General features: G+C 37.9%; 2 protein-coding genes across 6 annotated transcripts in view; one reads left to right on the top strand and one right to left on the bottom strand.

The window, feature by feature from the left end:
• naalad2 (N-acetylated alpha-linked acidic dipeptidase 2) overlaps window positions 1-15,240 on the top strand; it is a 44,188-nt gene extending 28,948 nt beyond the window's left edge. For 2 of the 3 annotated variants that reach the window (XM_057838627.1, XM_057838628.1), the window contains exons 11-20: window positions 2,401-2,520; window positions 2,595-2,677; window positions 5,591-5,654; window positions 5,756-5,823; window positions 5,907-5,998; window positions 6,142-6,232; window positions 6,444-6,708; window positions 6,780-6,861; window positions 9,962-10,054; window positions 14,735-15,239. In XM_057838627.1, coding sequence (XP_057694610.1) covers window positions 2,401-2,520; window positions 2,595-2,677; window positions 5,591-5,654; window positions 5,756-5,823; window positions 5,907-5,998; window positions 6,142-6,232; window positions 6,444-6,708; window positions 6,780-6,861; window positions 9,962-10,054; window positions 14,735-14,924 — 1,148 coding nt within the window. In that variant the 3' untranslated portion in view covers window positions 14,925-15,239. Of the gene's footprint in view, window positions 1-2,400; window positions 2,521-2,594; window positions 2,678-5,590; window positions 5,655-5,755; window positions 5,824-5,906; window positions 5,999-6,141; window positions 6,233-6,443; window positions 6,709-6,779; window positions 6,862-9,961; window positions 10,055-14,734 lie in introns of all 3 variants that reach the window. The other variant, XM_057838629.1, reaches the window with a different exon arrangement.
• Window positions 15,165-22,806, bottom strand: part of numa1 (nuclear mitotic apparatus protein 1) — a 66,667-nt gene continuing 59,025 nt past the window's right edge. For all 3 annotated transcript variants that reach the window (XM_057838626.1, XM_057838625.1, XM_057838624.1), the window contains exons 26-28: window positions 21,336-21,620; window positions 21,121-21,222; window positions 15,165-15,809 (exon numbers count right to left, since the gene is read on the bottom strand). In XM_057838626.1, coding sequence (XP_057694609.1) covers window positions 15,492-15,809; window positions 21,121-21,222; window positions 21,336-21,620 — 705 coding nt within the window. In that variant the 3' untranslated portion in view covers window positions 15,165-15,491. The remainder of the gene's footprint in view (window positions 15,810-21,120; window positions 21,223-21,335; window positions 21,621-22,806) is intronic.

Here is a 22,806-nt window from a genome sequence, read left to right as displayed (position 1 = left end):
TTGGGGAGTAGATACCTTATGCCTAACTGCTCAAAAAAGCCTCTTGCACCCATATTCCAAATCCAACAGAAAATCGGGTATTTTGGATCGAATGTGAAATTTCTGTCCATTTCTAGTACAGGTTACATTTGGAGGCCTGGACATGCACAAAAACTCACCAGATTTTGCACATACATGCGGCTTTGTGTGGATTTCGATAATCTTGCAACGTTACAAAAAAATGTAACAAAATGGCTCAGTGGCGCCCCCTTGAATTTTTCAAAAAGGCGTTTCCTATTAGGTTTTTTTAACGTAGAGCAATGAAATTTGGGGAGTCGATACCTTGTGCAAAACTGCTCCAAAAAGTCTCTTGCACCCATATTCCAAACCCAACAGGAAATCGGGTATTTTGGATCGAATGTGAAATTTTTATCAATTAACAGGGTGCACATTTGAGACCTTGTCACAGAGGGAATCAGTTGGATCATCTTCAAAATTGGTTAGACAATTCAGGAGACATATGAAATCTAAACTTTTCAAAATGGTGCGTTTTCATTCATGGGTCTGACCTGGGCGTGGTGCCAAAGTCGGCCATTTTTTCGGCAAAATGACAAATTCAGTAAAGGACTAATAGCTCCTTGAAACAACGTTCAATCTTTTTCATATCTGGCATGTATGTGCGGGATCCCACCCTGAACACGAGTGCATTGAAATATTTCTCATTAGGCCTAGCGCCCCCTAGTGGGAACAGGAAATGCCTTTTTTACGAAACAGGCTCCTCCTCCAAGGAAAAAAAAATCTATTCACCTCAAACCTGCATCAGGGGAGCCTGAAGACATGTGTTCAGGTGCCTGATGAAAAATACTGAGGTTTGGTTGAAGCAGAAGGGTCCAACAGGAGAAGTAAAAATGACTGAAGCCATTTCGTCTCACCACAAGTTTTGAACAGTCATAACTTCTACAACATATCTGCGCCAAACATATCGTGCTTGTTGAGTCATAGTCTGAAGGGTCCTGTAGGGGTCATTTGCATCAACCCTACAGCGCTAACTAGTGGCAATAGAAAGTCACTCATTTTTTTAAATATATGTCCAGTTCTTTTCAGGTTGGTCATTGTAGTTTCAAGACCTTTTAAAATACTTATTTTACGGCCCATGTCCACATGTCTCTGTCTGTTGCTGTGATGACCCTTTATTCGCTCCTTTTTTGTAGTCCTCTGTCCAATAGGGGTTTTTATCTCTTAGGTGTGTGAATGTAAAGAGGCAACTTTCGCGCATGTTAGGTTCTAATGAGATGATTAGAGAGGACGATCTGCCACCACCCTGACCTGCACACTGTCCGAGTTGCATGACGTCCGAGTTGCGCTAGATTGCGAGGGCCCGTTCAGTCCTGCTTGCAGGCCTAGTTTATTATTTCATTTCGACATGAAAGTTTTAAAACTGTTTCATGATTTAAAGATAGATTCAAGTCAAGATTTTGCCGATTGAGAAGTATTTTAAATAAAATGTTACTTCGGTTCGCTAGGAAGGTTCACTCCAACAGAGAGCCTTTCTGAGAAATGTACTGCTCTAAAATGGCGGCTGTTTACTAACACCACCGGGTCTGTCATTTTGCATGTAGTTCTATATGCATGAGATACAGTATCTAGGTGTAGATTGTAGGCTGTCGGCTACAGTCAGGAAATTTTTGAGCCACCTAGCCTAGCATCGCGTTTGCTACAGCGTCACAACAAACACTCTTCTCTCAGTGTCTGACTTTTCTCGCGTCATTCAACGAACGTAGTAACGCATAGTAACACACATTGTCTCGTTGCCGAAACGGTGACAAAATCTGAACGGAGAAAAAAAACGTAATGCACAAAAAACTTACAGATTTTGAACGTACGGCGTACACATTTAAAAATCAGTGCTCATTTGGATAAATTACGCCGAAACTGTACAACTTGACAGGTATGTCTGATTGGCTAGAAATTGCCTTCATTCGCTGCTCAGATTGGTTAAATTGAATGACGACAGATCAAGATAGGATAAATAGAGGGTTCGTGCTCTCCACGTGTGTGTTTTTGTGGAAGATTAAAAAAAAAAATACACAGTACAGTCTAATCAAGCTAGGGCGGGCACAGCAGTCTCTCAGGGCGGGCCCAGCCCCCTAATGCCCGCCCATGCCGCCAGGTCTGGTCACCAGTCAATCACAGGGCACAATCCTGACAATCAGCCATTCAAACACACATTAACCTGTCAAGTTTTCCAATCAAATACATTTTTGAAATGCATCAAGATTCAAATGCAGACCCATCTGACCCTGGGAAGAAAGTGCTAGCCATGTTTTTTTTTTTTTTTTAAAGTACTTATAGCAAATTAAATGCAACAATATCATTTTTGTCATTGTGTGACCGTAATATTTCTGGCATGTGTTGGACTAGACAGGTACGTGATTCTGGGAGGACATCGGGACGCGTGGGTTTTTGGAGGAATTGATCCCATGTCAGGAGCTGCTTTGGTCCATGAAACTGTCCGCAGTGCAGGCAAGCTTCTCAGAAAGGGTAAGATACAATATACTGTAGCTGCGTTTCACAGAAGAAGGAGTCAATTGCTAAGAAATTGTGTCTGTGTACAGGCTGGAGGCCTAGAAGAACAATAATATTTGCCAGCTGGGATGCAGAAGAATTTGGACTGCTGGGCTCAACAGAATGGGCAGAGGTAGAATTTATCAGCAGTTTTTTTCCCTGCAAGCAGTACAGTTCTGGTCACAGTACAACATGTAAATGGTTACACTGGAGCAGTGGTGTCGTATACGTCAAACACAAATACTGTATACAGCACATACTAGAAAAGTTTAGTGATTTGCATAAATAGTAATTATGTGACATTATGTAATGTATGTGTAATCATAACAACGTATGTACAGTGATGCCCCATTTTTCGCGGTTAATGGGGACCAGAACCTGCCGCGATAAGTGAAAAACCGCGAAGTAGCGTCCTCCGTGTGTGTGTGTTTAATGTATTCAGATTTAGCATTGGAAAGAGATACATATAAGACATGTTTAATGAAAAAAAATAATAATTAAAATAAACTTTTTTTTCAAAACTTATATGGTGGAAAACACTCAGGTGACTTGAAGTTCTGCTCTGAGAGCCCCAATTTGGCCAACTTTCAAAATTGTCCGATATGCACGTCTAATACATCATTGGAAAGCTTAAAATCTCAATTTTCTTGGTGAAGAAAAAATTTGAACAGCAGGGCATTTTAAAAAATTGCAGACACCATGACTTTAACGAGATATTATCGCGTACTTACCTTGTTTTGATCCAAGAACTCCATGTAGCATGTATCACTGAGTGTCAAGACACAGCTGTGAATGGCCACAGCTGGATTTTTGGGGGATTTTATGGATGAAACATGGTAATATAACAAGGGTGGTGATGCAGAAATCGCAGATATCAAGGAGGAATCGATATTTTTCATTTTCATATATTTACCCTTTTAAACCTTTTTTTTCAACTTTTCTTTGAATCAATTACCATCTAAAATATTGAGGAAAATGCAACAGTAATGAGAAAAAAATACAATTAAGCGATAACTATGAGTTGAGATATCCGTGATTTTTTTTACAGATGCCAATTTTTTCATTGTGACGTAATTTGTTTAAAAGTTTAAAATATGCGAGTTGATAAAAAGTCGTTTTTAAAGTCTTTTTTTAAAAAATTTTTTTTATACTAAATATTTGACATCAATTAATAAGCTAAGCTAAAAATGACACATTTTGAATAATAAATATAATTACTTACCTTCTTTGTATGGCTGGGTTGAAACAAAAGCGGTTGCGCGACGTCTGTAAACAGGGGTTTCATGGGACAAATTCAAAATAGTTCGGGGGCTTACTGCGCCATGAATCTGCTATGGCAGCATATAGACATATTGTTCTATCAAACACAACAATTCTTTTGGCTTAAAATACAGCAGTTTATCTTAAAGGGTGCAAGAGCAGAAACTGCTTTTTCTGCTCTGCTCTATCTTGTCTGTGTTTTCCGCCATATATTAATAAATGGTTTTCAAGCACTTCAAATGTAATAATTATGATGTTTCAAACATGTTACTGTCCCGCCAAATTATTTTTTAAACAAGATTAAAATAAGAAAATGCTTGTCTTTATTAAATGTTTCATTGAGTGAGTCCACTCAAATCCACTCAAAGCTGCTCACTTACACATATTGAGTTGCCACAGTAACTGTTTGACAAGTTAAACGATGATTGGCGCATGTGGCACTTTGAAGTTTTGGCTTCCAGGCATCTCTGGCAAGATCAAACCTTAACGTTTGTCAATCATTGAGTGAGACTATGTGATCGGATCGGGACAGCTCATCCGTATTTATTTTTCAATTGGAAAAAAATCTGCGATGGACTGAGGGCGCAAAGATTGAAGCGCGAAGTAGCCAGGGATCACTGTATATGTGCATTATTTATACAATATAATAAATCGTGCTCTAGTGCTGCAGCAATTGATTATTTAATTAATCAAATCACAATTATTTAATGCATTGCAGAATAAATTTTAGGAACTGTAAAAGAAAGAACAAGTGCTTATGCTTGCAATAATATTGGTTTGTCATGAGTGCACTTTCAAAAGAACATTAAATGCGAATTAGGGCTGTCAAAATTATTGCGTTAACGCGCGATAATTAATTTTTTTAATTAATCACGTTAAAATATTTGACGCAGTTAACGCACATGTCCCGCTCAGACAGTATTCTGCCTTTTGGTAAGTTTTACAGCAAGGCTTTTTGTGCTGTCTAACAGCAAACTCTTGTGGTCGCTTTGCAACATGGTTTATTCTTTTCTTGCCAGTTCAATATGGCTGCACGACGTCTCGGGCTGACGCCTACGTTGTAATGTTGTGCTTATATGATCCTTGGACAAGATTTGTCCGTAAGTATGGTTGTTGTAAAGAATGTACATATTATGTTAGTAAGCGAAATGTTATATTTTTTGTATGAGACGCTTTTTGTTTATGTTTAGTGAACCTGTATAGCGTGCTAAGCTAACGTTGTTGCTAATGCAATGCTTGTGTACTTTTTTTTTTGTAGTTTTACGACGGTCTAAAGAGGACAATGGTTTGAAGCCATTTTATTAATAAATCAGATGAAAAAGGAAGAAGTCTGATTATTAAGGCGTCGTTCACTAGCTGTCTAGCTTTGGAAAAAGTAGACGCTTCGGAGTGAGGACAGCCTAGACAGATTTAAATGACAGTAGAGTGAAATGCCCACTACAGTCCTTACGTACCGTATGTTGAATGTATATATGTTGAATGTATATATCCATCTTGTGTCTTATCTTTCCATTTCAACAATTTATTTTACAGAATATATATTTAATTCACAGAAAAATATGGCATATTTTATAGATGGCTTGAATTGCGATTAATTGCGATTAATTACGATTAATTAATTTTTAAGCTGTAATTAACTCGATTAAAAATTTTAATCGTTTGACAGCCCTAATCCGAATACAAAATACTGTACCTGAGTGTTTCTTCAAACTATGCAGAATTTCACTTACATTTCACAAGAGCAATAAAGGCTTTTAAAAAATGAACATAAAAATACATTCAACAGGACAATGCCAAAGTCCTTCAGGAGAGAGCAGTGGCCTACATTAATGCAGACTCTGGCATAGAGGGTGAGTGCCCAAATAGATTTTCTGTATAATGTATGAACTAAATACTGCTTTAAAGATGTTGTTGATCTTGTTTTTATGTTGTTGTTTTTTTCCCTTCCAAGGTATGTATACACTCAGGGTTGACTGTACGCCATCTCTACACACACTCGTGTATGACCTTACAAAGCAGGTAAATGTAAACACCACATTGAAACATGACGTCTTTTAGCAACTAGTTTGGTTACAATCTTGCCTGTCTTTACACACTTGCAGATTGCCAGTCCAGAGCAAGATGAGGAAGGAGTTTCCCTGTATGAAAGTTGGCATAAGAAAGACAACTGGACAAATGACCGCGATGCACCCAGGCAGGTTATGAAAGCCTCACAATGCATCCATAAAGAAACATTAAAGTTTGCCTATTCATTCAATGCATGTCATCTTTAGCCATGGAATTGTCAATTCAAACGTTTCTTATGTTGCTATTGGTCCTCTATGCTGTGTTCGGTAGGATTAGCAAGCTGGGCTCAGGAAGTGATTTCGAAGCCTATTTTGTTCGTCTGGGAATTGCGGCGGGCAGAGCAAGATACACCAAGAACAGAGTAATGTTGACTTTACTGTGCTGTAGTTTGTAATAAACGCATCGTCTGGAAATTTAATACCTACTCTAATTTTCCATTAAATTTAAGACAAGACATTAATTATCCAGATTTAGACACAGGGAAGACATTTTAAGACTTTTTAAGGACCCGCGGGAGCCCTGGTTGGGCTTTTACATGCATGAAAATGTCCTATATTTGTGTGTTTGTGTAGAAAATCGAGCGATACATCAACTACCCAGTCTACCACACTGTGTATGAAACCTTTGAGGTTGTGGAGAGATTTTACGACCCTTCCTTCAAGAGACTTCGAGCTGTTGCTCAAGTAAGAGGCGGCCTCGTCTTCCAGCTGGCAGATTCCGAGATCATCCCTCTCGACGCAAACCAGTACGCAGTCTCCCTCGAAAAGTATGCACGCAACATCGAGCAGATCGCAAAAATGCACCCGAAGGAGATGCAGATATACGAGGTGTCATTTGGTAAATCGACAACAGTGTGCATTGCTCAGGATTATTGCTATTATTAATGACGAACTAATGGTTTCTCTCAGACTCTTTGTTTTCAGCAGTTCACAACTTCACTGTTGCAGCAAGAGACTTCCATGAGAGGCTAAGAAACGTGAACAGAGCAGAGTAAGAATCTTTTAGTCATGACTTAAAAAAATGTCTCTGTGCCTAACTTTAGGCCATTGAATGTAGAGCGCTAACATTATCATCATTTGCACTGAGATGTATGAATGTTAGGGGTGTGCCATCATAGGCACCCCACGATTCGATACGATTACGATTCAGGGTGCTACGATCCGATTATTAAACGATGGTCGCGGTAGTGACAATTATCGCGGTTATCAATAGTCCTACATTACTACTAGGGCTGTCAAACGATTAAATTTTTTAATCGAGTTAATTACAGCTTAAAAATTAATCGTAATTAATCGAGTTAATTACAGCTTAAAATTTAATTAATCGTAATTAATCGCAATTAATCGCATTCAAACCATCTATAAAATATGCCATATTTTTCTGCAAATTATATATATATATATATATATATATATATATTCTGTAAAATAAATTGTTGGAATGGAAAGATAAGACAAGATGGATATATACATTCAACATACGGTACATAAGGACTGTAGTGGGCATTTCATTCTACTGTCATTTAAATCTGTCTATGCTGTCCTCACTCCGAAGCGTCTACTTTTTCCAAAGCTAGACAGCTAGTGAACGATGCCTTAATAATCAGACTTCTTCCTTTTTCATCTGATTTATTAATAAAATGGCCTCAAACCATTGTCCTCTTGAGACCATCGTAAAACTACAAAAAGTACACAAGCATTGCATTAGCAACAGCGTTAGCTTAGCACGCTATACAGGTTCACTAAACATAAACAAAAAGCGTCTCATACAAAAAATATAACATTTCGCTTACTAACATAATATGTACATTCTTTACAACAACCATACTTACGGACAAATCTTGTCCAAGGATCATATAGACCCTACTCACGTGACGTCACAGACACGCCCCCGCGCCATGTTGTCCGTATACTCGTCATGTTAATGCATTAGCGCTTCGTAAATTCCTCCTATTATGGCGTGTTTTTCTGCTCGTTAACATTAATAATCAAAATGGTGAAGTCGTGTGTGGCGGTCGGTTGCAAAAACAGAGAAGATAGACGGAGAGACTTGAATTTTTACCGTATTCCGAGAGACCCGAAGAGGAGACCGAGATTGACTGCTGCAATTCGACGAGAAAACTGGGCTCCAAACGACTACCACAGATTATGTAGTAGTCATTTTATATCTGGTAAGATGCATTTAATATATATTTAGAGGGTTTTGGGCTGACAACCACAATTAAGATCATTGCTAGGCTAATCGCCGACAACATACACTCAGACGTTGTGAATGAACTACCTGAAAATATATAATTATAAGGGGATAATCAGACAGTTGTCATACAATTAATTTACAATTCACTATTGAGGTCAAAAGCCAAAAAATAAATTCAACTAGGGACAATCTGGAGTAGTGCTATCGCACTTCATATTTATTACATATTATATATGTATGTAGTGAGAGTGCTATCGCTAAACCATATAAACATTAAAAGCCCTAGCTGCATTGACAAATGATATGAAATACATTAGACTTGACAGTGGATGTTAGCAAGAACAAAAGATTTTGAATTGAAAATTTCGTAACTCACCTTCCGAGCACAAGATTCCTGCCGAATTTTCGTGTACGAGGACCTGTTTCACCCAACCAGCAACGTAGCATTTATAAGCCTCCAAGCTCTTAAAGTTTTTCAAACTTTCGTGCGAATAGGCTGATTTTGTGTGGACAAGATAGTTGTAAATATCAGGATAGCAGATGTCAGGCGAAGCCAGCGGGTCGAAAAACATTGATTTAGGCATCAAATACGGATCTGGCGAATGGATAAACTGAAGCTTTTCCACGTAACGCCTTTTATACAACGCATCCAATGACTTTACAGCGTCAGATAACACCGGGGCTTCCATGAATTGCTCTATAACTTGGTCGACTAATTGAAAACAATGAGAATAGGTCTAACAAATAGGTACAATATGGCGGCCGGAAACAGCGACACGCCCATTTTGTGACGTAGGTGAGTAGGGTCTATAAGCACAACATTACAACGTAGGCGTCAGCCCGAGACGTCGTGCAGCCATATTGAACTGGCAAGAAAACAATAAACCATGTCGCAAAGCGACCACAAGAGTTCGCTGTTAGACAGCACAAAAAGCCTTGCTGTAAAACTTATCAAAAGGCAGAATACTGTCTGAGCGGGACATGTGCGTCAATTGCGTCAAATATTTTAACGTGATTACTTAAAAAAATTAATTACCGCGCGTTAACGCGATGATTTTGACAGCCCTAATTACTACTTAATTAATTACTTAATAATTGCTTTATTTTTTTACAAGAAAGTGCAAAAACATTAACCATTTTAAAGGGAGTACTTTCTCTCAACAATCCAATAACATTTACACAGATGGAATGAATTCCACATTTTCTGGAAACAAAGTCTCTTTAGAAATAAGACCTCTTTTAACCAATATACTTTGTTTTCACAGAATTCTGTACTATTTGGCATGTTTGTAGTGTTACCGCTGTACTTAATCGGGGTTTTACAAGTTCTGCATATGAAATACACCCTAGCTAATTAGCTTAGCGCTAGGCGCTAACTATTAACATCTCAAAAACAACAACAATAAAGGCTAAACAGTACAAGAGGGTTCGTGTACTCACCTCTTTTAGATGCACACGGGTCTTAGCAACACACTCAGGACATTTTTCAATTGAAATGCCTTAAAACTAATGCTGGACTGTATGACAAGGAGCAACGAACTACCTCTCTTGCTCAAAAAAAAAATAACTTGCGCACAAAAGCGTGACCACCGGGTTACGCTTCTGTTGCTGCCTCTTTCATACACAAATTTGTTTTCCAGTCTTTTAAAAAGGAGTAAGTCTCTCTCTCAGTAACCAGTAGCATCCATTATAACGTGCTCGCGCCTGTTAACGGTGCCCGGAAGCAGACGTGTCTTGAATTTCGTTCTGCTACGAGCAGCTGCCATAAAGTTATGAGGGAAAAACATCGGTTTTGAACCTATATGAATCGTAATCATATCGTCTCGTATCGAATTGCGATGCATGTAATAATCGATTTTTGGGAACTCCTCTAATGAATGTACATATCTATTAGTCCTCTGCAGGTACGTGCAATGAATGATCAGCTCATGTATCTGGAAAGGGCTTTCATAGACCCCCTCGGCTTACCTGGAAGACCTTTCTACAGGTACTGTATTTCACACAACTGTCTGTCACATAGTTTAATGGTATATTTTTTGAACAACAAAAAGCTCGACCATGTATTTGTAGGAAATAATTGCACGGTATTTTATATGAATAGTGTCAAATCAATGAAGAGGGAATTTCTCTTGACAGTTTTGATAGTTCGAGTTTGAGCATCACATGATTATATCTGCAGTAATAATAGCATTTGAGGCAAACCAATGATTTGAAGATGTTTTCTTCACAACAACCAGAGGTGCGTGGTAACGCGTTGTATGTACTCCGTTACTTTAACTTTTTCAGCTAAATGTACTTCTTAGTATTTTTACTAAGCCATACTTTTTACTTTTACGTGAGTAGATTTGTGAAGAAGAAACGCTACTCTTACTCCGATACTTTGGACTACAGTAGTCGTTATGTTTGTCCTGTTTATTCCACATATTAGATTTTACTTCTTTGTTTTTGCCTGAGAAGCCAACAGTAGCTCAACCAGTTTCACCAATGAGACGTGGTAATAATAATCACATGACTCCATATACCAATCAGACTCAAGCTTGCTGTTCTATGATCATGCCAGCCTGTTCAGTCACGTGGCGTCTTTAAAGCACCATAAAAAAATGAAGTATTTGATATACAGCGCTGCCCTCAACATGACTCAAAAGTTCAGATATTAATCTCGCTCCTAGTTTTTATTTGGCACTGATTGACTATGGAAAATTGAAGATATGTTCCTTTTAGAAAAAACTTTCTCCACGAGAGAGCACTCATACTCTTTGGACGAATAATGCTCAATTTCTGTAGATTTTTTCTCTCACCAGAATCAAATGTTTTTTTGTTGTTGCATGTCTTTGGCTCAATGTAGTTATGTTATAGTCAAAAGATGGGTGGTGTAGCCAAAAATTGCACTCGAGTTGAGTAATATTATTTTGAAGTAACGCAAGTAAAAATAAAAGTAGTCATCCAAAAAATGTACTTAAGTACAAGTAAAAAAGTATTTGGTGAAAAGAATACCGGTATTCAAGTAATTAGTAACATTGTGAGTAACTGCATACAATTTTTTTTTTCTCTAAGCACAAAGTCTTCTATATGAACTGTTGTTACAATGATACTGTACAATAACCCATTATATACCAGTAATCACATTAAGCCAAAGAAAATAAAAAAATAAACCATTTAATCCCGGCGAGAGAAAAAAAATGACAAATGAATCATTATTCGCCCAAATAGCATGAGGGCCCTCTAGTGGAGAAAATAGTTCCTAGTTTGAATATTATGTAGCTCCTTCATAGTTACAATTATGAAATTAAAAGGATCATATTTTCGGTTTTCCGTGGTCAGTCTGTGCTTTCGTGTTATGGTCAGGGCAGCACTCTGTCAAATACTTCATTTTTTACAGTGCTTCAAAGACGTCACGTGATTGAACAGACTGGCATGATCATAGAATGGCAAGCTTGCAGCTGATTGGTATAATGGAGTCGTGATTATTGTTGCGACGTCTCATTGGTGAAATAGTTCGAGCTACTCTTGGCATCGCTGGCAAAAAAATGAATCTAATATGAAGAATAAAGAGGAAAAATGTAAAGAGTCTTGTGTAGCCCGAATAGTGGAGTAAGAGTAGCTAGTAGATTTTTTCCTCACAAATCTACTCAAGTAAAAAGTATGGCTTAGTAAAACTACTCTTAGAAATACATTTTTCTCAAAAAGTTACTCAAGTAAATGTAACGGAGAACATGTAACGCAGTACTACCCACCTCTGGTTATAATACAGTATAATAATAACAGTTCATATAAATAAACTTTGTGCAGTTACAATGTTACTCATTAGTTGAGTACTCTTTTCAACGAATACTTTACTTGTACTTTAGTACATTTTTTGGATGACTACTTGAGTAAGATTATTCCGATTTATTTATTTATATTAGATTATTATTCAGGAAAGGAAAGAAAAATTATAGTCAAATTAAGCCAAATAATTAATTTTAATATGTCCAAATACGGTTAGTCTTCATTCAAATTCGCACTCCTCATGGCGTAGGCGAGATCTCGGGTCCCTTAAACCATTGCCAATAGTCGCGGTCTGCCTCGACAGTTCAGTCACCAGGCGCAAGGTAGCATCCACTTTTCTCCATCCTTCCTCGGACCAAACCGTGAGTCCACGGAGGTAGTTCTCGATCCAAGCCTCTACACGATCTTCCAATACCTTGAATCGCACAGTTTGATCCGTGGTCAATTTATTGATTAACTTGAGAGCTGCCGTCTTGGAAACTTTCCGGTAGAGTAGGGCATCTAAGCCACGCAGAAAGAACCCCACAACCGTCACGCCAAACATCCTCGATAATTTTCACGGACAGGACAGTAAGACACGCTGGCTTCCAGTGATCCAATGAATCTCTCACATAACCAGTGGCGAAGGTCCCGTCTGGGCAAGACGGCTCTCCTGGTGCACCGTGTCTTGTTGAAAAAGTCTTGTCAATTGCGCTGAGAGACCAACTAATCAGATCCATTTTGTATGAGGGACCAGCGCGGTTGATCCACAGAGGAAATACAAAAAAAGCAGACAGACTAGACTGATGAAGATAGCAGCAGCAGGGAGGACACACGTCCGCCTCTGTCAAAGGCATGAAGATGTAACGCTACTCTGACTTGAATAAAATATTTGGCTACTCTACCTACCTCTGACAACAAACTGTGTGAAAACAAAGTCTAAGAGAGGGGCTCAGCTAATAATAGAAACGGGTCTTTCACTTTACCTTATCGTTAAGCCTCTTGCAATATCGTGTAAGCATTCTCATGATACATACCTCATTCACTCTACTGAAGCTTTGTGCCTTCGTTGTCATTTTGGCCAGAAGCACTGTGTGGGCCAAATGTGATAAGGCAGTGCCTTATTGGCATTTTGCACTTGATCCAAAAAACAGATGTTTGCATTATTTTGATTTCAACAATATATAAAGTGGTGCAATATAGGCTTTTTTTCACAGAATGTTTATTGGAAGACTTGGAAGTTGTGATATATATCGTTATTAAAGCATCCAATGGGGCATCAAAATACAATTAGCCATAATAGAATAGGATTTTGAGTTGGACTGTATCGGTTAAAAAGTCATTATCAGACAACTGTACTTACAACTAGCGTGTGTGTGAAACCATCTGCAGTCGGGCATGGGCATTAAATTGTTTAAAGTGACATTAAAAAGCATTAAATGAGATTTGCTAATACGTGTAAGAAACCCTAGGGTTTCTCAAGAGTACTTGCATGTTCCTTCCACACCCCCAAAACATGCATTGTAAGACTAAATCGGGTAGCGACGCTATCCAGCTTGTTTTCCATGTCTCCCTCCTCCAACATACCTTACTCAAATAATCAGGATCATTATCAGGCTCCTGCAGAGCTTACTAATGAGCTGATCATTTGATTCAGGTGTTAGCAGCGAATGAGTAAATGAGTGACGAGCTGCATTAACTTTACATACAAAAAGTAGTCAATTTACTTTCATTTCATTCATACATTCATTTAGGTACAGTCACATATCCCTGCCACATTAATGATTGACATGGACGCAACTATGAGAAATGTCAGAAAGTGGGCTGAAACGTGTCTGCTGAAGTCATGTTTAGTAGTTTATTAATTGCGGAATTTCCAGATGCTCGCATAATGGTCTTTCACTTTGATTTCAGTTAAATCAGGGTTTCAACTAGGGTTGGGCATCGTTTGAAATTGAACGATTCCAGTTCCGAACGATTCCCGATTCAGATTCTTTTAAGAGGCAGGGTAAAAAAAAAAAAAAATGCAGGGTCCAAAAAATTGCATAGTTTATATTAAAGTCTTAACTTCTCGACATTTTTTTAAATTAAAAGACTGATATTTATATACTAGTTATAATCAACCCTGTGAGAAGTTCATTTAACTCGAGCAATTTTTTTCCGCTCGGCGGTCAGGGCATCGAAACAAGGAATTGAAATTGAAAAATTCCAACGATTCTGGGAGCATCAGAGTGTTAGAACCGGTTCCCATCGATGCCCAACCCTAGTTTCAACAGGTATCAACAAATCTCATTTTAATGCTTTTTACTGCCACTTTAAACTAATTTAATGCCCATTCCCAATGGCAGATTGTTTAACGCTAACAATTTGTGTATGGAAAACAATGAATATTTTTAATCGTTAAATACAGTACTGTACAAATGTGAGATTGACGAAGGAACCCTAGCAGCCCATCGATGGGTATAAAATTAGCAACCAGGGTAGTTACCGGTACGTAACTGCGATTCTTGGGCTTAAGATAATGTCTCTCTTTTGGGAAGCAAAACTTGGAAGCAAAAGCAAACACTTTCGACTGCCTTTAAACACAATCTGAATAGCTCGTTGTCCATCTACTTGTGTTGAAATTTGCAATCCCAATCTTTGTGCGTCGGCCATAATTAGCAGTCACCAGCAAAACTTTGCTAAGTTTATTCCCCACCCCCCCTCAAAAAAGTCACCTCTGACATCACCTTTGTGCCCACTCACAAGATTTAAAAAAAAAAAAAAAAAAACGTAACCGTCAGATTTACATAAATTTTTAATCCCCAAATATTGACAATCCATTTATTGACCCACATAAATCCTCAACTGATTTAGACTTTTTTGTACTATTGTCCTCTATGTACATTAATTCTCAGTCTTTCTATGCTCTGTGTTCCAGGCATGTGGTATTTGCACCAAGCAGCCATAATAAATATGCAGGGGAGTCTTTTCCCGGCATCTATGACTCATTGTTCGACATTAAGTACTCGGCAGACCAAGAGAAAGCCTGGAATGAAGTCAGGAGACAAATCAGCATAGCTGCATTCACAGTCAACGCTGCTGCCATGACGCTTACAGCGCCTGCATAATACACCTATAATATATGTGTAACAGTATTAAAGTAACCAATATTGTGTTTCTTGACGTGTAAAGAGAGGTCTGTCGTTTTAGTTGTCCTAGCCATTTATCATTACTGCTTTTCTTGTTAAAAGTCACAGGGTTGGTGATTTATAGTCTTACATTTTGCACTGCTTAAAAGAAAAACATTTTGGATTCCTTGAAAATTGATGACTGTCCAGATTGCACATTTTGTCATATTAAAATGTTTATTGTACAACAAAATATAACCATTTTTAAAAGGTGTCAGGAGAAAAAAATGGCATAAAGCATGACAATAAAAGGAAAGAACATTGACATAAGCAAGTAAAGGCTAGAGTCAAGCAAATCGCTTTGATTTTAGTGATACACACTTCTGCAAAAAAAAAAAAAAAATGTCACTAATTAGCAATGTCCCCATGACTGAACACCCTTTTTTAAAACAGAAAAAAACTGACAGTTGAGGGGTACCATTTAGATATATCACCATTTCCAAAAAATATTTACAATAGACAAACCGATTTCAATGAGTAACCAAGTGAACTCTGCTTGTACGACGACTATGTCTTTACCTTGCGAGCACTTGCTGTCAACTGTGGAGACTTCGCCTTTTTGCCTCCAATTTTAGGGGACTTGTTGTCTTTCACTCTGGGTGACTTGAAGCTCCTCCTCTTACCCCCTGGACCCAATGCAGTGACAGAAGCTCCAGCCGGCATATTTTCTTTGTGCGCAGACTTCGCGGGAGACCTCTTGGAAGTTTTCCCCGGCGATTTCCGGGTAGAGCTACGGAGCTTGTTCAGGCCTTTTTTCAGGTAACTGTTCCTGTTGCTCTTAGGGGTGGTGTCGATGGTGAACATCATAGATTGCCTGCGGTCAGCCTGAAAAGGAAAAAGGACAAGTTGACTCAGTTGAATGTCACTTTCCAATATATACTACATAAGCGTGTTTGTTCTCATGTGGATTGCATAAATCATTTCACAGGGTCTCTGCAGGTTTGAACAAGCTAAATTTAAGACTTTTTAAAGACCATAATGAATACCGTTTAAGACCCATTTCACATTGATACTGGCAAAAAAAGTACAGAAGACTTGAAAGAAAATGACTGGGCAGCACAGGTAGTTCTGTTTTGTAGTTACGTTATCGTATCCTCAAAAATCAAAACATTTAAAAGTGAGGCCTGAAGTTCATTTAAAATAAAAGTAACGTCAATACATTTTTAAGACTTTTTGCGAGATTGTAGGATAATTCTTCGACATTTTAAGGCCCTTAAATTCAAATTGTTAGATTGATTAGATAGATTTGGAAGAGCAATATTTAAAATTGGTGGCCAAAAATGGTACTGCAACCAGGATCAAAATATTGACACGAACATGCCTTTCCTGATGAGTGCTTTGGTGTGATAACATGGCTTGACTCCATTGCTACATTGCATTTCAATCAGAAATTAGAAAGTGCAATTTCTAGAAAAAATGCGTAACTACAGTGGTACCTCAACTTTAAGAACGTCTCTACATACAAAATTTTCAGGTGAAGACACACTTCAATGGGAAAATATTGCCTCTTAAAAAAATAAAAAATAAAAAAAAAAAAAGATTTCAGGATAAGAAATGCAAAAATACAGTATGGCTGGTACTTGCAACTCCCAGAATAGACTGAACGTAACATACTTATAGCTGCTCTGCGATTAGCTTTTGCCAAGCATTGCTGAAATCCAATTGGCTAAGAGGGACCTCTACAGTATGTGTGTCTCCCAGCATCCGACAGCTTGACATGAGTATTAACTTTGATTCTTTACGCTATTCTTGTTTTGCTATTTTTACATTACGCACAAATTAGATTTTATGTTTATTGTGCAATAATCTAATTGTAAAATTTGTTGCCTGTCTTGATGCATTTTTATGCATTATAAAAGATCCATGTCTGAATTTTGGGGGGCTTGGAACAGATTAGGGCATTTACATGGAAAATGCGTCTACTTAGATTTTTCAAGTTAAGAAACCAATTCCAAAACCAATTAATTTCGTAAGTAGAGGTACCACTGTACTTGTAATACAGGTAACCATAGTTGATAAAAATTATTTACAGTTCTTTTAGTACAAGTGCACATTGTACAAGCATATCTTTGTCTTATTTCTGCAACCTTATTTACGAAACGTACAGAGGCAACCTGAATGAAGAACTTCCCTCTTAAATTGGCTAATTAGTGGAGGGCGGGATATCCAGTTAAAACACAGAATAAAAACAACTTAGGAAAATCTCTTTAATCATTGAATACCATGTTAAGAAGTACAGAGGTACCTCGACATACGATGTAAAATTTGACTTGCCATTCGTTTCTCCATCCAGCGACATGCTCAAAATACGACGATTTACGACAGTGCCGCAGTTTGTTTTCCCGCAAGACAGACGCACGGCGGATTTTCTTGTGAAAGAACTCAACATGGGTTCCAAGAATGTTAGGGCAGGTAGTGAAAAAGGTGAGGCTTACCATTGAAATGAAGATGGAAATTATAGAAAAATGTGAGCGTTGTTTGCACGTCTGTGAACTGGCTGTACAATATGTCCACGATCTCGACGGTCCTCCTCCGACCTCCGTTTGCCAGTCTTTATAATGTTAAGGTTAGAGATGTCGCGAACGATCGGGATGCCGATCGATTGGGTCCGATCACGTCATTTTCAAAGTATTGGAATCGGCAAAAAAATATCGGACATGCCTTTTTTTAATACTTTTTTTTTTTTTTTTTTAATTAAATCGTTTTCTAATTGTATTTAACGTTACAGACATAATGTGTTACACTCTTCCAGAGTCTTTAGTTTAAGCTTAAAGTAGGGTTATCAAATTTATTGCGTTAACGGCGAGAATTAATATTTTTTACATTTATCACATTACAATATTTAACGCATGTGCTGCACGACCCACTCACGCATTGTCGCGTTCAATCTATAATGGCGCCGTTTTACCCATGCAATATATAGAGCTAAAAGGCAGCGTAAAATGAGTAGAGTGAATTTTGGCAGCATTTAGAGCCTTTTTTTTAAATGGCTAAAGCCTTTCAATCCCTCTCCCAACGATTAGAATAATCGTGGGAAGCAATGTGGGGAAGAAAGGTAGTAGTTGATCTTTTTCTTAACACCATATGTTATTTACCAACGCAGAGAAGATATATCAATTGGTACCACGACACACAGTCATGGTTGCACTTCCCATCATGCATTTGGGCAGAAGTTAAATGGCTACAGTATCATTTACTGAAAGCTCAAGAAATAGCTGTTTGCTGTACGTTTTATTAGTAGGAATGAGGCCAGTATGAGGGCAGACTCCCTTGCTGGCAAACTTAGTAATCATAGATACTGTGACTTTTGGTAAGAGGTCAAAATATTGAATAGTTGTAAAGCTCCCTTGCCTTTTAACATTAACGGAGTATGTGGCTCGAACAACATTGTGGAATTATGGAGACAGCACTACTATGAGCTGTTTAACTGTATTAAGAGTGATATATACATACCGGATAATGTTGACCTCAAGTGAAATTTTTGTGATAACCCCGGATGAAATCCACAAAGCTATTACTGATCTAGAAAACAATAAGGCTGGTGGTGCCGATTGTATTACAACTGAGCATTTAAAACATGCCAGTCAGAAAATAATCCCTCTTCTTGCCTTGTGCTTTTACGGTTTTTTTAAGCATGGCATCTTACCTGACTCCATGATGGCAGTACAACTTGTCTTAAAAGACAAGGCTGGAAAAATCAATAGTAAAAATAATTACCATACAGACCTATTGCCCTAGCCAGTGTACTCTCTAAAGTTCTAGAGTCAATCATACTGGGTAGAATTGTTTCATTTATTTCGACAAGCGACAATCAGTTCGGGTTTAAAAGGAAACATGGAACCGACATGTGTATATTTGCTCTGAAGGAACAATTATTTAAATATCGAAGCCTAAACTCAACAATGTTTTTATGCTTCATTGACTCATCGAAAGCCTTCGACCGGATCAATCACGGCAAACTTTTTCTTATGTTAGCACAAAGAGGGGTGCCCAAATACATAATCCGTATTCTGGCCTTCTGGTACGCAAATCAACTTGTTCGCATAAAATGGGGTGGCTCGGTCTCTGCTTGCTTTAAAGTAGGTAATGGTGTGAGACAGGGAGGAATTCTCTCTCCATATTTGTTCAATGTTTTCATGGACGACTTATCCAGCCGACTCAATAAGTGTAATACGGGAGGTGTTGTAGGAGACACTGTCATTAACCATCTTATGTACGCAGATGATGTGGTGGTGCTCTCCGCATGCAGTGCTGGCTTGCAGGAGTTACTCTCGATATGTTCTGAATTTGGTGATCATTTTGACATCAAATATAACGCAGAGAAAAGTAATATCATGATTGTCCGTTCTAAAGAAGATAGGGCGGTTATATTCCCTCAGTTCTTTCTTGGCAAAATAGCTATGAATATTTGCAATGAAGCTAAATACCTCGGCCACTTCATATCTGAAGACTTGTCGGATGACAGGGATATTCATCGTCAATGTTGTAAACTTTATGCACAGGCAAATATGCTTAAAAGAAGATTTTCTATGTGCTCCCCCCACGTTAAGACCTCGCTGTTTAAGGCATACTGCACACCGTTTTACACTGCTCACCTGTGGTCAAGGTACACAGCTAAATCCATGCAGAGGCTAAAAGTAGTCTACAATGATGCTCTGAGGCTGTTACTGCGTGTGCCTAGATGGTTCAGCGCCAGTCAATTATTTGATAGCTCTGTATTACCCACCTTTAAAGCGCTTTTAAGAAAATTGATGTACAGCTTCATGTGTCGGCTAAAGGAGTCTGGAAATAATATTATAATGAATTTAACAGACCCTACAATGAGCTTTAGATTTAGTTCGAGCCTGTGGCGCCATTGGCAGAAAAGCCTGTTTGTTGTGCACTGATAGCCAGTGCTTCCTTGTTGTTCTGTTTTGTTTTCTTTTTTCTTTCAAGTCACTTTATTATTATGTCTCCGTATGTACGGTATTCTTTTTTTTTTCTCTTTGTTGGTGTGGGTGTGCTATGGACCCACTGTGAGATTCCGGAATAAAGATCATATATAAATAAACTAGATAGCAATATTTAGTCACAATATACAAAGTCACATTTATCCTTTAAGAATTACAAGTCTTTCTATCCGTGAATCCCTCTCACAGAAAGAATGTTAATAATGCAAATGCTATCTTGAGGATTTATTGTCATAATAAACAAATACAGTACTTCTGTAAAGTATGTTGAATGTATATATTCGTCCGAGTTTTATTCATTTTTTTCTTAATGCATTGCCAAAATGTACATGATCGGGAAAAATTATCAGGAATGATTGGAATTGAATCGGGAGCAAAAAAAAAAGCAATCGGATCAGGAAATATCGGGATCGGCAGATACTCAAACTAAAACGATCAGGATCGGATCGGGAGCAAAAAAACATGATCGGAACAACCATAGTTAAGGTGTCAATTTTTATGATTGTAACATCGACAAAAAAAAAAAAAAATCGCCAGCTTCGTCAGGTTTTTAATCATTTAGTTCAGAACTTGTGCAACACAACATGCCTACTGTCCGCCGCAGCTGAACATGAAAAATGAAAGTAAAAAGTTCTCTCTCACTCTGTCCCGTCAGCCACACCACGCAAAACACATTCAACAAATTAGAAGCAGATTAGTTACATTAAGGTATTATTATCACTATTATATTAAAATTCCCATTTTTATTCATAATTTTTTGTTTTGCTCTGTGTAATTGCTATTTGCAATAGTAACAGCAGTATTTATTAAGGATTTAATATAGGTTTTTGTTTCGGGCTGTGGAATGAATTTATGGAATTATGTATTCTTATGGGAAAATCCTGCTCGACATACGACCATTTCAACTTACAAACAAGGTCCTGGAACTAAAAAATTTTTTATGTAGAGGTATTTCCAAAAACATGTTTATTTAATGTCGATTGAAATCTTAGCGCCGCTTATTGAATAACTGACAAGCAACTTTTAAAAACTGCTCCTTTGAGCACCGTTAAAAATTCAAGTATTATAATTAATGTGTATAATTTCTTACAAAAATCACCGACCTAACACGGAATTCATGTTAGTGAGCCATTCCACTAGTGACTCATCAATTTATATTAATACAACATATAAACCCATAAACTCACTGGACTGAGGGCAGCATGAAGTTGAGAGCTTGAGGGTCCACTGTTGGTATTCTTATTTTTGGGAGTGAGAGGGCGAGGGAAACAGCTGGGCTTCATTTTTTTCTGGCAAAGAAATAAATACCCGGATGACTGATTTAAAAAAAAAAAAAGATGAAAAAAAGGAACAGCAGTTTCAATCTAAACTTTGAATTCATCCATATGTCAAACAGACTAACCTCAGGTGAAGTTTGAGTAACAGATGTCAATGCAGAACGTTTTTTGCATCCCGGGCTTCTTAGCTGAGAAGCGCCAACCAGTTTGGACGGCCAGTGGTCTGCCATCAAGGACAAACGGTGAGAGCGAGCGCCGACTGTGGACTGTGGAGCCGCAAGGGAGTGGCGGTGGGCAGTGACAGAACGCTGCAGCTGGCCTGGCATGAGGGATGCCCGTCGAATAGTCTCCGTTGGGTCACCTGTACGGACTTCTTCGTCGGTGAAAAGGAACGTACTCTTGCTACCATTCTGAATCGAGAGGAGAGTTTGAATTAGTTATAAAAAAAGAACGCAAATTTTGAAACTTAGGCAAATACATTTTAGTAAAGTTGTTCAATATTGACTTTCTAACCGATATCCTAATATTGTCAAACTCCGAAAATCTGACACCGATAAAAATCCAATTCAGATACATGCGGTCATGCCCTGAATGTGTTATTGCTAATTGTTTGTGATGCCCCGCTAGATGCTTTAATAATGATGAATGTTCACAACTTCAAGGTTTTCCAAATAACATTCTGTGACAATTAGGAGAACAACTTCCACTGATTTTTTTAGTAAATGTCCCATGTGAATAATATAAATATAAATTTGCGAAAATTTCCATCATTAAATAAAAAGAATGATTCACAATTAAATTATTTTTACAGTAGTTACCCCAAAGAGACACTAGGCTGTGACCAAAGTATTACAAATACAAGCAAGCTATCATAGGACATGCAATTGCAATTACCAAGATGCATTCTACTGGGCTTTTCCACGGTATTTTGTTACTTTTATAGTTTTCTTAGTGACAATTTCATTCTGATAACGCAGTAGTTATATGTAATGAGTATATAATTAGTTATTTTTCAATCATTTATTGTTCATTTAATTTTTTTGCACCATGAATGCAAATGGTCTGCTCACATAACAAATCCTGAGCATTTTTGTTTAGAGACATCTGATGGTCAATTAGCATAACTGGTGCACTAGCCTGACCAGCCCTTGTATAAAGGCAGAAGGCTTCTATATTCACTTTGAAGGCAATATGCATCTTGTCCCAAACTCAATAAGGAACAACCGATACTGATATTATAGATATCTAAAAATTAGGGCTGTCAAAATTAACGCGTTAACGCGCGGTAATTAATTTTTTTTAATCAATCACGTTAAAATATTTGACGCAATTAACGCACATGTCCCGCTCAGACAGTATTCTGCCTTTTGTTAAGTGTTACAGCAAGGCTTTTTGTGCTGTCTAACAGCGAACTCTTGTGGTTGCTTTGCGACATGGTTTATTCTTTTCTTGCCAGTTCAATATGGCTGCACGAGGTCTCTGTTGTGCTTATATGATCCTTGGACAAGATTTGTCCATAAGTATGGTTGTTGTAAAGAATGTACATATTATGTTAATAAGCGAAATGTTATATTTTTTGTATGAGACGCTTTTTGT

This window comes from Corythoichthys intestinalis, chromosome 6, assembly GCF_030265065.1.
Source record: "Corythoichthys intestinalis isolate RoL2023-P3 chromosome 6, ASM3026506v1, whole genome shotgun sequence".
Taxonomy (NCBI): domain Eukaryota; kingdom Metazoa; phylum Chordata; class Actinopteri; order Syngnathiformes; family Syngnathidae; genus Corythoichthys; species Corythoichthys intestinalis.
This window is presented reverse-complemented; position numbering and strand designations above follow the sequence as displayed.